Source organism: Dermacentor albipictus, chromosome 1, assembly GCF_038994185.2.
Source record: "Dermacentor albipictus isolate Rhodes 1998 colony chromosome 1, USDA_Dalb.pri_finalv2, whole genome shotgun sequence".
In the NCBI taxonomy this organism is placed as follows: domain Eukaryota; kingdom Metazoa; phylum Arthropoda; class Arachnida; order Ixodida; family Ixodidae; genus Dermacentor; species Dermacentor albipictus.
In genome coordinates this window covers 65,610,481-65,628,328 of record NC_091821.1, presented here as the reverse complement: position 1 = coordinate 65,628,328, position 17,848 = coordinate 65,610,481, and the positions used below count along the sequence as shown (strand labels likewise).

The window sequence follows — 17,848 nt, the reverse complement described above, 5'->3', positions numbered from 1 at the left end:
TTTGTGGTTTTCCCGTAGGCACCTAATGCTAATCTTCCAACGGCTCTCTGATTTACTTCTGGACTCGACTAAACTTCTGCCCTTAAAGGGACACTAAAGGTTACTATTAAGTCAACGTGGACTGTTGAAATACCATCACAGAAACCTCGAAACGCTTGTTTCGTGCCAAGGAGAGACCTATTTTAAGAGAAAATGCGTTCTGAAGCGTCCGCGTACCTCTAGCGCAGTTCAAATCGCCCGCCCTCCGATCGAGGAGAACTGACATCATGGTCTCATAGTGACGTTGCGCCATCGGTGAGTAGAACGGCGTCCGCAGACGGCGCTACGGCTTTTCTGCGCAAAACGCAAACGCGCGGCCAGAAACAGAGCCAAGACAGAGCCGACAGCAGTGCGAAAGCGGGAGTATGGTGGCTAGCGGAAGGAGGAACGCATTACGTCCCACGGCACACGGAGAGTCCGTTTTCGTTAAACTATAGGCTCCGGCGAGCTCGCAGCGTGGTCGGCTTGGTCTGTGAGCCTTTTCGCACTCGCAACAGGGCATAAAAAAGTGCGAATCGACGCAAAACTCGGCCTAGAAACGTGCTTCGCCACAGCCAAGCTGGCATGACCCAGATGTCGTTTCCCGCACCGCCACCAGGCGCCGCTACTATACCGCAATACGCCCATAAGCTGGTACTTCATTCTATGACGCTAACTTCGACGCTCGTCGCGATGAACCCTGACACCGACAGATTGGCTCGCGATGGTGGGCTCAACTTCAGCGATTTGAGCCCCGACGAGCGCAACCTGCTGCTGAGGGCTCGCACTGCCGGCGTCGTTGCGTACTACGACGGTGGCCTCGACACCGGCTCTCCGGAGCGGGAAAGCAACGAGGGCTTCCCACGACATCACATGGACGTGGCATTCTCGCTGCTTGTTCCAAATGAAAGTTTCGCGAGCCAGCAGAACCCTCACAGCACGACGCGATAACGAAAGTACTGAAACTCCAAAGCGTGCGCGGCGCAGGGTCGAGCGCGCAGAGTCGAGCGAAAACGAAACCTTTCGAACGCCCATATTACTGAAGGGCAACGTCAAAATGTTATTTTTTCTTAGAATCGAATAGACGTAGACAAGTAGCATTTTTTTCCATTTTATAATCGAAGGAAATGATATTTTTAATACGAGTAGTTGAGTATTAGTAACATAAATTACGGGGAGACCTTACGTCATCGGTTTAGTACCGGAATGTCGCTGGGGGGTCTCAAATCGTGTCATGCATTTACCTCAATTTCTCGGTTACTAAAGCTCTGTTCGCGATTATATTGACGCCTTAGACGTTCTAGAACATTGCTCTACCACTTTAACTTGACTTTCTGGTAACCTTTAGTGTCCCTTTAAGCACAGGACCGCATTCCCGAAAGTAAGCCCCGGCACCATTACTCCCTTCCAAATACCTCTTAGTACCTCATATCTGTTGTACCCCCACAATGCCCTATGTTTCAATATCCCGGCATCTCTACGCCCTTTTGCTATGAGAGACTGTTCGTGCTTTTCCGTGTACTTCTGCCCTTTGTTTATTCATACCCCGAGATATTTGTATTCGGCCACTCGGGGTATTTCATGGCCTTGCATTGTAAGCTACTGATCAGTTGTATCGGTGAAAAACATCCCACCGGACTTAGCTGCACTAAAACTGAAACCTTGACTGTCTCCTTCGTCTCCACAGTAATTAACCAAAGTTTGCAAATCTTCCTGGCTGTCTGCTGACAGTACAATATCGCCCGCATACATTAAACCCGGTAGTCGTTGCTCAACAACCTTTGCGCCTAATCTGTACGACAGATTATACCCTAGATTGCTTCCTTGTAGCCTTCTTTCCATACTTATCATACAAAGCACGAACATCAGTGGCGATAGAGGACAACCTTGTCTTAATTCTTTGTGTACCTCGACAGTTGTCGTACTCTTAATTCCTTCCCATATTATTTCAACATTATTTTCTCGATATATTTCCTGTAGAAAATCAATTACCTCACGACCGATACCTTCATCTTTTAATATGTTCCACAGGAGTTTTCTGTTCACGTTGTTGTATACACCGCTTTTGTCCAGGAAGGGTAAATACAGATGTATATTTTCCGACTTAGCTGTCTCCTTCGTCTCCACAGTAATTACCCAGAGTTTGGAAATCTTCCTGGCTCACTGCTAACAGTACAATATCGTCCTGATGCATTCGTTGCTCAACAACCTTTCCGCCTAATATGTGGATTGCTTGTTTGTAGCCTTCTTTCCGTACTTGTACCAGAAGTTCAGAGAGTTCAGAAGCTGGCGCCTCTGGTGGTCAGAGTGTGAAACGCAGCGGCAAAAGAGTAGTAGAGGCGGCTCTACACACGCTGGTAGGTGCACGTGTTTTGTGTGGTTTTGTGGTAGAACTAACAGCCGCTAGAGACCGGGCTACACTAGGCTACACCGGTCCTCATTAAAGTTACTGTATACGCTACCAAAGGTAGCATATACAGTAACTCTAGTCATCATCGGGCTACATCGGGGGAGGGTGTCAGGATTGGGGGCTCAATCCCATCGCTCGGGTCCTTTGCCAAGATTGGAGTACGGCATGAATTCGAAGGTAGCTGGCCCATGCCGTCGTCCAACTTATTTACGCTGAGATCGTTGATGAAGTGAAGAACTGTTTCTCATCGAGAACGAGGAAAATGGGTTTATTTACAGAAATTAAATCAGTCTAACATGACTGCTTGAGAAAAAGAGTATCAGTCCAACATGACTGCATGAGAGAAGTGTGTCAGTCTAACATGACTGCCCAAGAGAAGTGTGTCCAGCATTCGCACAACAACAGTTTTTATACACTCGGTCCGCCGGCCATACGAGGCGGCGACTGCTCGTTCATCACCAACTCGCCGCTGCTCCACAGATCAGTTTACGTACACAAAGGCAACCGCGTTCTGATGCCCAACGCCGGCGTTGGAGGGGTGCCGTTCCGGGAAGTATCGGCGCCCATCGAGGGTAGCTCTTTGTCTTGCGTCTGGACGAGCATGAGAAGCACCAAAATACGGCTTCCCCACGGCAGCTTGTCCATGCGTGTCATATCAGGTCCACGTTGGGGAACTCCGAAACCATTGTTCACACACCGAACTCGTCCCGTCACAATGTCGATGGGGCTGGTGGAAGGAGGCGGTTTTCAGCACAAAGGCCGCTTCTTCGAACGCCTCCTAGCTGCAGTGACGGAGAGGGTGCGGAATGCGCGTCTTGCCCCCTTGTCGTAATTGGGTGGCAATCTTGCTTTGCAGCTCGCCATTCTTAACAGCGCAAAGGCTGGTTCTTCGAACGCCTCCTAGCTGTAGCGACGGAGAGTGCGGAATGCGCGTCTTGCCCCATTGTCGTAATTAGGTGGCAGTTTTGCCTTGTAGCTCGCCATTCTTAACAGGGGTAACAGAATATAAATACCTTCCCAATGGGCATTCGAACTCCTCTGGACGTCTACTGGACTACCACTTCTGGATATCTTGGTCATCCATAGGACGTCCGCAGATCGCCTAAGGGCGTACGGCGGACATCCACAGGACTAGCAGGCGCATACTAATTGGCAGTCCGAGGGGTGTCCCGTGGATGTCTAGAACGGATATACGGATGTTCCTCGGACGCAAGAATTTGTTTAGGTTTTCATTGATTAATGTCCGTCAGGCATCCGTACGACGAACTGTGGACCATTAAGGGATGTCTGCAGGTTGTTCATTTTTATTTAAATGGGCTGAATAGCACAGTTAGCGTAAACATTGGCTTCGTGTAGAATCTGTGCTGCAAAGATGATGCAGTATACTGACATGCACCAATGAAAATACAACTTGCACCCATGGAACAAAGATTCCAAAGCAAGCTAAGTTTACATAAAATGGACAATCACTTTCACAGAAATTTTTATTCATTTCCATTACAAAAACTCATGGAGAGCCGGTATAGTGATGCAAGTGTAACAAGTACTCAAACACAGAACTGGTCACGAGACAATTGATATACTGCAAACCTGTAACATTCAGAGAAAGAATATGTGACAGTCCTGCATTATAATAAAAGCCAACAACTTAGCACAAACTAAGACAAAGTCTGCAGGTGACAGCTTTTACAGCAGTACATTAAAATTTCCAGCCCCCAAGGGCTACAAGAGTGAGATGTGATCACATAATATAAGAGTGTTTACTAAGCACCACTATCGGTAGTATATCTTTAGAAACATCAAGGTGGGCAGGGCCAGGTGTAGCACTCAGGGTACTTCAAAAGCATGGTACACTTCTTTCACTATAGTACGATTATTCTTCACCTTAACATCAGGGAGCATGAGAAAAAAGCTCAGAATGCCACATGCTATACGAGACAGCAACAGAGCGCAGGCATTCACTGTTTCATTAGCGTGAATGAGGAGTCTTGAGGTGAGGCTCCTATCCCCGAAAAAAAAGTTGGCGATCAGTACGCTATCGCGTTTCACTACATTCAGTAATGAGTATACAAGGAACATAAAGGTATTAGCAATCCTCACACCTAAAATATCACACAGCTGAGACATAAATTATCTGGACTGCGCCTTTTTTTTCATATTCTAGCAATACCTTGGAAACGGCAAATGATCCCTCCTTGGTTTACACATGCATATGAACAAAACTATGCAAACAGTAGCTGAAATGTGACAAACTTGCAATGCACTACAAATAAAATACTGTTTCTTCTCGAAAAAGTAAGTCACAGTAAAACAAAATGCAAATAAGAACTGAAACAGTGATTCTCGCTATGTACTAGATAAAAACTCTGGGCTGACAGCAAGAAAACAAATACAACGCTACGCATAAAAGTAAAACGACTAGAAGAGAGCAGACTTTTTGCCTCCAGCAAAAGACCAGCATAAATGATAAATACTTCACAGTGAAATAACTATCAAGGAAATTATTGTTTGTAACAAATAAACATAAATCTGGAAGTGACACAGAATGGTTAAATGTGAAATATGTGTAGCATTGACTTGCTACATGCTAGTAGCCCTGCCACCTCTTCCTGAGGAAAAGAAGTAAATAGCAATGAACGGAACGGTTGATATATACTGAAACTGGAGTCCTCATGCAGTACTGCTCAATATAGTGCAGCCTTTCCGACTCACGGCCACATCGTAACACAAAAGAGGCATAATAAAATGTAATCAAACTGTTTCGTAGCCTCACCTTGAAACACACTAGAACTTAGCCATCACTTGAATTGAGATAGTAGTAAGCTTACACTTTAGCATGGTTCCTACAATACCACGTAACATGACAATGGACAACAGGAAGTACACACAAGTGGTACTGTGCATTTATGCATGTTGTGCTGTATGCAAAAGTGTGAACATTTACCAGCTAGTTCAGCTTTCTTTAGTGGTAACACAAACTGCAACGGAAGTAGCCGCATAAGACTGACAAAAATACTGCAATGGAATCGATTACAAAATAATAGAAATATAGTGAGAGGACTACAAGAAAGGAGACATGTCAACAGCAAATCTATTAAGATCGATACACACAAAAAAGGCCGTTCAGAAGCATGCAGCCATGACTTGCGAGAAAGAAAGACTGCAGTGGACTGGCTGCCCTTCACTCATTGAAGTACTCAGTGAAGACAAAATGCCCACTGATGCCTTGATGCCTTCTATTTCACACCCTTTTGTCACTCAGAATCTGAAAAGTGACATAAATATCAGCATTGTAAATCAGTCATTCAATGGAGAAGAAAACTGTGAAAACAATGAATTTAAGCACAAAATTGTGCACAAATAATGTTACAATATCAAATGATCAACTGCAGTCTATGAAGGCACTACTCCAGCCAATACACCAGAAAAGGAATTTTAAAGTCACAAGTATTCTAGCCCGCAGCAGTGGTTCAGTGGTATTGGCGCTCGGCTGCTCGGTCGAAGAACACTCCTGCCCGGTGCACGCAGAATGGAGAAGTTGAAGGGATTTTTTCGTCTCCCGTGCCGCTTTCTCTTCAGCAAATCTCTTGCGAGCTTTCTGCATACTTTACGCGCACTAAACCGTATTAATAGTGAGTAGCAGCTCCCAGCAACATACGCGACCGCAAGCAATCGCGTACAGCAGCACCTCCTTGCATATATGCGACTAAAAGAAAGGCGCTCACGCGAACTACTGCGCATATGTGGCCTGTAGACCACACCGACAACACATGGTACAGTATAAAGTCCAGGCACGCTTCATCTTACCTTTACTGCGGGGCCAACCCGGCCAGGAGCTCAGGAGAAAGAAACAACAGTCTTGACCACCTTGCGCAGCCGTAGTGACAACTGAAAATGGCGCCTCCGCACTCACAATAAACGCGCGAAACGCTCGCCTTCGCGCCTTTTTCGCAGGCCAAGTTTCATCCTAGAGGCCAGCACTCGCATGGTGCTCGCTTCTCTCCCGGCGGAATGATTTCACCTCCCACAGGTGTACGTTTTCGCTGCTTCCCGTCAAGGTCGCGCCCGCGCTTAGCTCGCGCTGCGCACGAAACGTCTCTTGTTTCCGACGGCGCCTCTTCGAATGACTGGAAATTATTGTGTTGTTAACTGTCACAACATCAATGTAAACACGAAAGGGTTAATGCCACCAGTGAAATTCTGCCGATGCACACTTGCAAAAATATTGCCGGAAAGAACCCGCACGATAAAAAGAAATAACCTCCCGCAAAAAAAAAAAAAAAATGCAGGGTATGCGAAGCTTCAGAAAAGATTGCGCTGGTAGTATTGGGTATGCTTGCGGCGCGTTTTCTGCATCTTTAGAGAAGATCGAAATATTTATGAAGTTTCCAAATGTGTGGCTGCTGTTAATTATTATTATTTGAAAAGCGTCGTGAATGGACGTCAACTATACAATGGCGCAGTTGATCTCTGGTCACATCGATGCCTGGCGAGCGTGATGGCTCACAAAGGATATGCGTGATAACGCGTGAGCACTGTAAGCAGAGAAATCATTCTGTGGCTCTGGAAGTAATAATAATGAGGCGGTCACATGTGCATGCACGTACCTTTTACGATCACGCTGTTCGTTATAATTAGAACCAGTCCACTAACCTGCCTCCGTGGGTACCTGTATGCTCTCCACCAGAAGAAGGAAATCCCATGGGCGGGTAGAATTAGATCGAATGTGGTTTATTTTATGCCGCATGTTTGAAGACTCGTTGATATTTCGCCGACAAACGTTGATGCCTCTATTGAACAAAGTTAGCTGTGGCTATAGCTTGAATGAACTCGAGGTCGGTTCTACGTTGGTATTTGCAAGCGCAGAAATGCTCAGCAAGGGAGCAGTTCGTCACTCAAATCCGAACAAAGTCATGCTCAGGATATTGGCGAAATGTCCAGCACGAATGACCTAAGGATGTCCGCAGGAGGATAAGAAGTGGATGTTAAAGTTAGTCCGATAATGATATCCACTGGATGTCCCCAGGACGACTGCTGTAGGACTTGGACGTCGGGATCTTATCCGGACGTCCGAGGGAGTTTCAATGCCCATTGGGTTGGTGTATGGATAAACGAAGGCAATAGATATATGGAAACACAGTGAAGGGGAAGAGAAATGCAGCCATAACGAAGCACAGAGCACTATGGGGAGGTACGAGGTCCTCCGAGGTATGTGGATCCGAAAGGTGTAATAGTTCCAGGACTTACTTTTGGAAATGCGGTTGTTTGCTTTAAATCAGGGGTACAATCAGGACTCAATGGAAACGAAAGGTCAGTGGGTCGCCTCGCATTGGGCACTCACGGGAAGACTACAAATGAAGCTGTGCAGGGTGATATGGGCTGGACTAGTTTTGAAGTGAGGGAAGCTCGCAGTAAAATTGAGTATGAAGAACGCCTGAAGAATATCGAAGAAAGTAAATGGGCGAGTGTTCAGGTATCTGTACAGGAAAAATATTGATTCACAATGGAGGAAAAGAACTAGGAAGCTTACCAGCAAGTATGGGGCCTGTAGGGTGGGCAACACAGAAACAAAGAAGGTCAAGCGGAAAGTCAGAGAGGCTGAAATAATCTCATGGGTGGCGGCAATGGAAAAGAAACCTGCCATGAGTAACTACTTAAGAGGAAAAAAAATCGAAATCAGGAAAGAAACAATTTATGATAACTCAAAGGGAAGCTCATTACTTTTCGAAGCGAGATCGGGATGCCTTAGAACAGCGAGATATAAGAAGGAAAAAGAAGCATGTGCTTGCTGCGGTAAAGCTTGGGAAACTATGGAGCATATTTTATTAGAATGTGAAGACATCTATGACGTCTACCCAGCGGTCGATTTAGGCACCACTGGCCTCCTTGAAGCCCTTGGGTTCAGCGAGAGCAGTGGAAAAGTAGTAAGAGACAATTGGAGGATTGGTGGAAGAAAAGTAGGGAAACGACAAAAAACGGAGACGTACAAAAGCACAGTTCGCAATAGGGAATCAGAAAATTTGAGTGTGGTAGTTCATAGTGGTTTTTTTTCCTTCTTTTTTATCGTTTAACCTAGGTAGGACATTAAACAGTATAATAGCGAAAGCTTGGTGGCGCAACCCACCGCCCCATTCCAAAGGAGACGCTCATAACATCCATCCATATATTTATCTTTAGTCCTTCTGTAATCTTTCTATGACAAACAGTAAGCTCCGTCAAAAATGGCCGCTGTCGCTAGTGCTCTCGCCGAGCCTTCTTCGGGCTTTTGCTTTGAAAATTGTCGCAGGTGAAGTGAAAATTTCTATTCAAAGATACCAGCCTAATTAGAAGACATTTAAGGCAAATGCAGTGCCGAAACATGCTGTGTAAATTGAGAATGTAGCTGAAATTACGTGTTTCAGCTACATTGCAATTACCATGATTCGACATATTTCCTTCAGAAATTGTTTATGTTCTGCTCTCTTTTCTTTTTCTGTGGTGTGCGATGTATCTTGGAATGTTGTGTGCTTACATGAGAAAAAGAAGGACGCTTTTCTAAACTTGTGCGCGATGCCCTTGCAAATTTTGATCTTTTCAGGAATGCCTTCCTGCAATCGCAAGGGCTGCCGATGCCCAAGGCAACAAAGACCGGTACAACCATTGCTGGTATAGTGTTCAAGGTAATGCATATATATTCGCAACATCGTCCTGTGACCACTATTACGCGCGATGCAACTGACGTCGCGGTTTTATTTTGTTCAGGACGGGGTAATCCTGGGAGCCGACACTCGTGCCACTGCTGGAGGGTTTGTGGCGGACAAGAACTGCAACAAGATTCATTACCTTGCTCCAAATATCTAGTATGGTTTGTTTGGACTATTATCTACCGCGACAAGTTATCTTAACGTGGTTGTGGTAATGAGGTGCTCCGATTTGCATATGTGAGCAGTGCTATTTTACGTCGAAGGTTACCCACAGTTTCTTATACGGGTGTCACACGGCGCACTTTTGACCGCGATAAAGCCCGATGCGGATCGACTTTCTCGGTCGTATTGGCTCCTTTGCGCAACATGCGCGAGGGAGCCAATTGCAGTCGAGAATTTTGATCCGGATCGGCCCCGATCGCGATCAGAAAGCTACGTGTGACACCGGTATTACTCAGTACCAGTTGTATTTATTGTTTGCTTGCGTAGCACATAATTATTTGACAGTTGCATCATTGTATTGTAGGTCAGATAAATTTTTCATTGGGTTATGGCACCTTCCAGTAGGTCATGGCTTTTGGATGAATAATTGTCATGGTAAAGCACATCTATTGGCTCTCCATAGCTGCATTACTTTAATTGATTTGGTTTTCTTTGCTTTGCTTAGCACTAGGCACTATAATGCATGATAAAGCTCTTCTTGGTTTGAGGCGTGCATGCTGCATGAAAGCTCTGTGAAGGTACCTAGGAATATATTTTTTTCTGTTCAGTATCCTAATTACTCTGAAGTAATCAGTCCTAATTTTCAAAAATAATGAAGCCCTTTAAATTTAAGTTGCTAATGTTTGTTTACTTCCTATGTCATAAGTAAAGATGATGAGATGATGTGCTACCATTCTTTATTATTTATCTATGAAAGAAAAATAGTTATATTTTTTATACTACTGAAATGTGATGCTAACTTTACAAAGTTATGAATTATTCATTTAGTTCACCTGCACCTTTTGAACTATTTCTTGGGGCACTTTGGCTCTGCAACTCATTTCAACAGTGGATCTGGCCTTTCTTGCACAGTCATGCATACGGCATTCTAAGTAGTTTCTTGTTCTTGAAAGACCAAATGCTTCAAAATTTTCGACCGTGTTAAAGCTGAAGATAGAGTTGATATAGATCAACCTCCCTACAAACTTCTGCAATTGAAATACGAGTGGGTGCATCATGAAAATCTATCAGAAATTGATGTTTTTGGTAACCAAAACTCAAGGAAATACCGCAGTTACCATCCGATGGAAATGATGCACGATGTAGAACACTGTGAACCAGCACACCAACTGGGCATGACCTCCGATTGGGCACACTCACAGCACGCTAAAGATCCGAGGTCATGCTCTGGATTATGCATCACTTGTAACCACCAGTCCCCCTGTTATCTGCTAATGTGATATAATAATTACCAGCCCTGAACTTTTCCTATGTTTACTTCAATTGTATATACTACTCACTTATAATCAATTTAGCCATATTGAAAATTGGTTGTGCTTGGCCTTTAAATAGTCCCTGTAACCACCAGTTGACACAACACACTTCATTGTCAATTTAGGCAAAAAAAACCTCAACACAAAGAGTGCCATGGAAATGATCGAGTCTGTAAACAGCATAATACACACAAGTAACTCGTCCAAACGCACAGATAACCATGACAACTGTTACTCCCCACTTACAAAACAAACTCTGCCCACTAATACGCCAAACGAACGGACTCATTAAACATAATGAGGAAACCAACAAACTTAACGTGTTAATCTTCAACTTAGAACACTTCCACAAAAACGTTGCCAATGTGCATCATGCAGAAATACACGAAGCAGCACACGAACACTTAGCTTGGGACACTTTCCACCTAAACTACAGAGAAATACAGCTAGTTTCCCAGCATATCAAATCATTTGTTAAGGACAAATACAGAAAAAAACTACGTAAGTGTACCTCAGAAACCACAGCCACCAACTCTGCTGACCATGCCACCCTGAACAACGCGACCACAACAGTCACCTCGGGAACACTCAGAACACAGACAGTGGAAAGTGAAACGAGCCACTTGATGCACACTATTCTAAAAACGAAATCAACAGCAGTTCAGACAGACACAACCGTTACAGACAACACAAAATTCACTACGGAAGTGTTTGCACAGACACCCACATGCCTGCCTGCACACTCACAGACTCAAACAGAAACAGAGCTGAAATTTAGTGAGGCATGTGGGAAAAAACCTGCTAAACAGAAACATACCCCATGAAGATCTCGCCGCCAAAAGCCTATTAAATGACAATCATTGAATGTTAATAACCCTTCTCTGCCATGAAGCACCGAATTCCTACAGTCTAAAAAACTTGCCAAAAAACATGCTAGCTACATCTTCCACCTCAAAACATACACAGACTGTACACAGAACAACATAATTCCTAAAGGACTAATACCCCTGTCACACGGCAAATCTAATGTCATTTTCAACAAATGACATTTGTTGCGATTAATGTCATTATCGCAGCGTGCTGTCACACGGCGAAAACTGTCATTTGAAAATGATGACTATGACGATAGTAAAAAAAAAAAGAGACGTCTCAAACCCCCTTTTGTCCAATAATTATTTTCCAGTATGCTAAATTCCACTAGAATATGTGATCGTTGCTTTCAAACCGTAGCGTTCGATCCCTAACTTGTCGACATTGCCAATGAAGTAGAGTTGAGCCAAGTCAAGCCAAAGCTAAGGCAAGCAACAGGGCGAAGAGAAGGATAGGTGCGTCCGCTACATCTGCTAAAGTGGTACGAGAAGGGCAATTGCATCTCATCGTCTTTCTGATGTGCATGCGGGCTTCTAATATCCTCATTCTTGGCGCGTGCCACAGGAAAATGCCAAGTCAATTGAAGCAACCGGCCAATGCTCCGGTGCGAACCAACACGACTGCTGCAGTGAAAGCTAAAGACGGCTGTCTGGTCACTGGACTGAGAGTAGTTTTCTGTATTTACGCACGTGATGGACTTCAATGTCGTTAAAGCAATAATTAGGTAATAAAATGGATAGAATAATAGTGATTTTTTGTTAAAACAAAAAAGAAGCATGTACTGTTTGCGAAACACTGGTAAACACGTGGTGTCGAGGATACTCATTCAGTTCCAAACGAATGCGAATGAGTTTGGCGAACTCATTCGTTTGTAAATGTCATTTTCGAAAATGTCCTTACGTTTTACCGTGTGACACCAAACAAATGGCATTATCAGTGAATGTCATTCGTTGTAAATGACATTAGATTTGCCTTGTGACAGGGGTATAACACTGAAGGCTATACCAGCTCTAGGTGCACTTCCACCACACCATCATGAAAACTAACAAACAACATTATACAATGTTTCACTCTCGCTTTTGAATATCCTCAAGGAACACTGTGAAAGAACTGGAATGTTTTCGCCACAAACTTCAGAACATAGCTCTGATGAAAAATTTAGAGTATTACCACAAAAAACAGTCTAGAAAGTTGGTTCAGAAACAGAGAAAAAAAGTGAACTTAATCGAAAAACAACCTTCCATGCAAACAGCCACCTCACGCCAGCAAGAGAGAACTCGAATGTAGAGACGCGGAGACGTGGCTGAAGTCTCCGCAAAATTAAACCAGTCTGCAGGTGTAGACGTTTCAAACACATTAAATAGAAAAGAAATAGGCGTGCTTAGTAAGGGCCAAAATTTTTGTCCCACGAACAATATAATTAAATGAATTGCAGCTTCACAAGGACCTTTTAGAATTTTCCTGGCGAATGCTTAGCAGGCATGTTTTCGCAGACAACAATGCACCAGACACCGGGACGACACCATTTAGATTCCAGCCCATTTGGACTGCTGAACCGGAACAAGCCATAGAACTTGACCTTTGACCTATATCTGAAAACTGTCACTAAGGAAATTATAAGCCAATCCAAGACAGCTAAGCGACCTAAATACATAACTGACTGAGAGAGTCATATCATCTCAAATCTTAGTTGCCAAAACGACATTGTCATTAAGGAAGCAGATAAGGGTGGAAGTATAGTTATTTGGCCAGTAGTTAAGTACAAGCACGAGGCTTACAGACAGATAAACAACCCTGAACATTACCCTAAGCTAGACAAGATCCGACATTACCATGCACACTGAAAATTACCAACAGGCTTAAATCACTTTTCACTGATGAATTGATAATACCATCATAATTCAAATTTCTTAAACCAAGCAGCAAAACTGCAGGATGCTTCTACCTCCTTTCGAAAATTAATAAAATTCCACCCACTGAACTATACATTGCTAACATCCCAAAGCGTCCGATAGTATCAAATAACAACACTCCAACAGAGAGCCTCTACAAATTTCTTAACCACTTCCTTGGTGATGTAACCAAAAAACTTCCATCATTTGTACAACATGCCCCCACCTACTCAAAATTATGGAAGACATTAATACTAAAGGCACACTACTGGAAAACACGATTCTTGCAACACCGGACGTCTTGGCCTTATGCACCAACATTCCAACCCCTCGTGGTTTATCTTTGATAGGAGAAACGCTGTCCAAACACAATGCACAACACTCTATTGAAATTTACTGGTCTCTTGAATTAGTTCTAACATATAACTACTTCAAATTTGATGATATTTACTATTTACTACCTACAAATACATGGGACAAATATGGGTACGCTTCTTGCACCAACCTAAACAAACATATTTATGGGGACACTCAAATCAGATTTCCTATCTCGCTGTACAGACAAGCCCCGCACATACATACAATACATAGACAACATACTCATAAGGACATGGTCAGAGGAGTCTAAATAAATGCAACATTCTAAATGTGCAACATCCCTAATTCCTTTGACCGAACAATAAAATTCACATTGGAATCTTCAACTGAATTCATAAACTTTCTGGACACAACAATATATATTGACAGTGGGACACTGAAGACAACACTGTATAGGAAATCTTTTGATAAACAACAGTACCTACTATATACAAGCCACTGTCCCAGACATTGCGAACAAGGTACCTTTAAAGGTCAAGCCACACAACTACGTCACATTTGCATCAATAACCAAGACTACATAGACTCAATCACCTATCAAACAGGAACCACCTGAACACTGCCCTTCAAAAAGCCTACACCAATGCAACCAAACTTGAGCGAGCCGAGGTCCTCAAACCCCACCCCGAGATCACAAGGACAACAATGCTGCTTCTTACTAGTATTAAATTCTCAAATGCACTCCCAAACGTGAACATCCTCGGTAAGTACTACCAAATTTTCACCAGCAACCAGAAACTTAAGATCTTTCCCGACCTGCCCAGAGTTGCCTACAGACGTAACACTAAATTCAAGGACATTCTTGTACATGCCAAACTAAGGACAAAGAGGAAACCAACATCCACTCCCTGTGGCTACCCCAGGTGCTCCACATGCAAACATACATGAAGAAGCCCGCAAATACACACAAAATTGCCACGCGACTGGCCGCTCGAGGCACTTTGCATGTATTCATGGACTTCTTTTATACTCAGAAAAACACTTATGTAGCATGTATCAAGCAACAGAAAGCTGTATTGGGAGTTTTTCATGTTGCTCTACGATTTTCTCACTGACACTTTTCATCTAATTATAATATTTGAGAAGTTGATTAATTAATTAAGACTGATTATATAATTAGGCAGGATGAAAAAAAGAATCATTGTATCTCCAAGCGATGGCAAACAACATTATCTTGGTTCTGTCCAGCTACATGGCATTTGCGTATTTTTGATGTTTGGTTCAAGTTATGTGGGAAACCCTGCATAATCTGTTACTACAGTAACTAGCACAGCGTCGGATTACCTTAACAAGGTAATATTGAGTTTAACCTGCACGTCAAGCAATATAGTCTATTGCCTAGAGCGTGCCACTTGTAACAAACAATACGTAGATGAGACTGGAGAACAAATTGATACAAGACTCAATGGCCATCGCGTAGATACAAAACACAATTACTTAAAGCAGTAGCTAGCCACTTCAATAAACATGAACAAAGCAAGGCTCTATAAACTACAAACAAATTTACGTTCACCTCGCGAGAGGAAATATAGGGAATCACACCTCAAAAACAAGTTTAAAGGCCTACACTAGACGGGAATCAATTTGGCATATCGCAACCTAGAATCGCTAAATGCTGCAACTTAAACCTGAACTTCTCATATTATTAAGAAAGGCACAAAAGCAGGTTATACCACCAGCTAACCTCTATTCTTAAGTTCACCTAAACCTTCATTTCCAGCCCTTCCCTCCCTCTCCCCTACCACTCGATTTAATATTTCCTTCCATGCTTTTACGCACATATCAACCACATGGCCAGCCCTTTTCCCATGTACACCTGCCCCCTGCCACTTCTGCTGTCACCCTCCTATTTGTTCTTCTGTTTAATTTTTTATCTTTTCTTTCCCTTTTTACAGTGAAGCTGTTAAGGGCTACTTTCCCCACTATTGTGCCCGCATGTACGAAAAAATCCTGAAGATAGTGCAAAGCCGGGCTGACCCGCGGCGGAGGTGACGCAGGCGTTAAGCACTCCCTATATGTGGGCCGATCCCGAAAAAAGTACAATACCGGACCAACCCGGGTGGTGGAAGTAAAGCAGGCATTAAACTCTCCCCCATACGTGGGCCGATCCCAAAGATAGTGCAATGCTGGGCCGACCTGCGGCGGATGTGATGCAGGCATTAAGCGCTCCCTATACGTGGGCCAATCCCAAAGATAGTGAAATGCTGGGCCTACCCGCGGTAGAGGTGCAGTTTGCCATTAAGGGGCCCGTATACGCAGGTTCGCTGGTCATGCTTCTTCACAGAGTGGAAGGGCACTGAGTTTTTTCTATTTAAGATCCCCACTGACAGATTCCAAAGTCCCAGATGCCAGAATATCTTTTTTGGCGCCTCCACCACATAGGGTCATGCCACTTTTGTATACCGCTGTGACAACGCCTACGTCAAACTACTGAGGCTAATGTCTTTTGAAAGACCAAACCGCTACCCTCATCCATTGCCCCCATACTGTGTCGCCATCTTAACACCTTCAAAATTACCCAATGCACTTCTGCTGCACTACTCAAGTCATCCTTTCAACTCGCGTCTGTATACCGCTGTGACAACGCCTACGTCAAACTACTGAGGCTAATGTCTTTCGAAAGACCAAACCGCTACCCTCCTACCCTCATCCATTGCCCCCATACTGTGTCGCCATCTTAACACCTTCAAAATTACCCGATGCACTTCTGCTGCAATACTCAAGTCATCCTTTCAACTCGCGTCTTTTTGTTACTCTTGCACTGACTGGCTTTTCTAAAACCACAAATGCACGCCGCCTGTGACACCTACTGTTTCTGTTCAGTTCTCTGAAGGCTTCCTAACCTCTTGCTCACCAACGCCCTCCTAGGCTCTTTTATTTCCTTTTTTCCTCTGCTGCTTTCCCACCCTCCCACTCTTGTTCCCTCGTCTTAGAAATAATGCCTAAAGACGTTAAGCGACAGCGCTTATTTTCTTTTCAGTGTCTCCCTTTACAACCAATCGTCACCGACAATGACCACATGTGATGTCACTCTACTAATCTGTTAAAAACTAACCTGTTTAGAATGACTAGGCTGCCTTTGACAGAGCTAGATCCTCCTATCAAGTCTTTGGCCAGCCTTTCCAAGGCACCTTATCCCTGTTAAATTTTATACCAGTGTGCTACTCCATCTGTCGGCCCCCTTCTTGACATAGAGATCATAGTTCTTTTCATTTTTTTGTGTGTGTGTAGTGTGTGTTTTGGGCAGTGCTTCACTTCTCATCACATGTCCCATCAAAAGACTCGTATTAATATCAGGCACCAGACATGTTCCTCGCATTTCGGCAATGTTGTAGGACACTGCATCACATATTTGGGTTTGCTTTGGTCGTCCTGTATTTTCATGACATCAGAATTTGAACATTGAATTATTGGCTACTGTATGAATTGTTCTGAATTACATGTTTTGCCAAGATTCATGAACAGTTGGAAAAGCCAACTTGCATTGTAACTTCGCCTCTAACAACATGCACTGAAGGTAAGATTTTCAGGCATTTTTTCTCCCTGGTAACAAGGATCCACGTTTCAGCAAGACAAATGCCATGAAAAGGCTGAATGATCAACTGTAGTAAGTTTTCTATAGAAGTTTGGGGCAGGAAGCTTTTACTCTTGTTGTTGTTTCTCCCTTCCTATCTTTGCATTTTGCGAAGAAACCAGCATGTAGGTTATGGTTAAAAGGCTGTTGTATTTAGAAAAATGAACTTATTCTGGCGTTTTGTAATTTTGTATTGCACTCTGTCCTGGTCAGTTGCTGTGGTGCTGGTACTGCTGCTGACACGGTAAAGACAACAAGAATGATATCATCGCAGCTGGAGCTTCACCGCTTGGCCACTGGACGGGTTGTTCCCGTGTGTACAGCAAACCGCTTGTTGAAGCAAATGCTCTTTCGGTAAGCATTATCATTTTTAGAGTTTCCAGTGTTTCAGATGCAATTTGAATACTTTCATTGCTAGCCTCTGGCATCTAGAGTAATTGCACCTGGAACAACAGCTTGACATTGCCTGGAGCTTTGTGCTGCCAGGTGCTGTACAGTTTGGTTCTTTATGTGCTTGATGCTGAAATTGACTAACATGGTCATTCAGA

General features: G+C 43.7%; 1 protein-coding gene across 1 annotated transcript in view; it reads left to right on the top strand.

The window, feature by feature from the left end:
• Positions 1-8,574: 8,574 nt before the first annotated feature.
• Positions 8,575-17,848, top strand: part of Prosbeta2 (Proteasome beta2 subunit) — a 44,623-nt gene continuing 35,349 nt past the window's right edge. The window contains exons 1-4 of the mRNA XM_065444916.1: positions 8,575-8,714; positions 9,006-9,087; positions 9,170-9,267; positions 17,514-17,654. Coding sequence (XP_065300988.1) covers positions 8,650-8,714; positions 9,006-9,087; positions 9,170-9,267; positions 17,514-17,654 — 386 coding nt within the window. The 5' untranslated portion in view covers positions 8,575-8,649. The remainder of the gene's footprint in view (positions 8,715-9,005; positions 9,088-9,169; positions 9,268-17,513; positions 17,655-17,848) is intronic.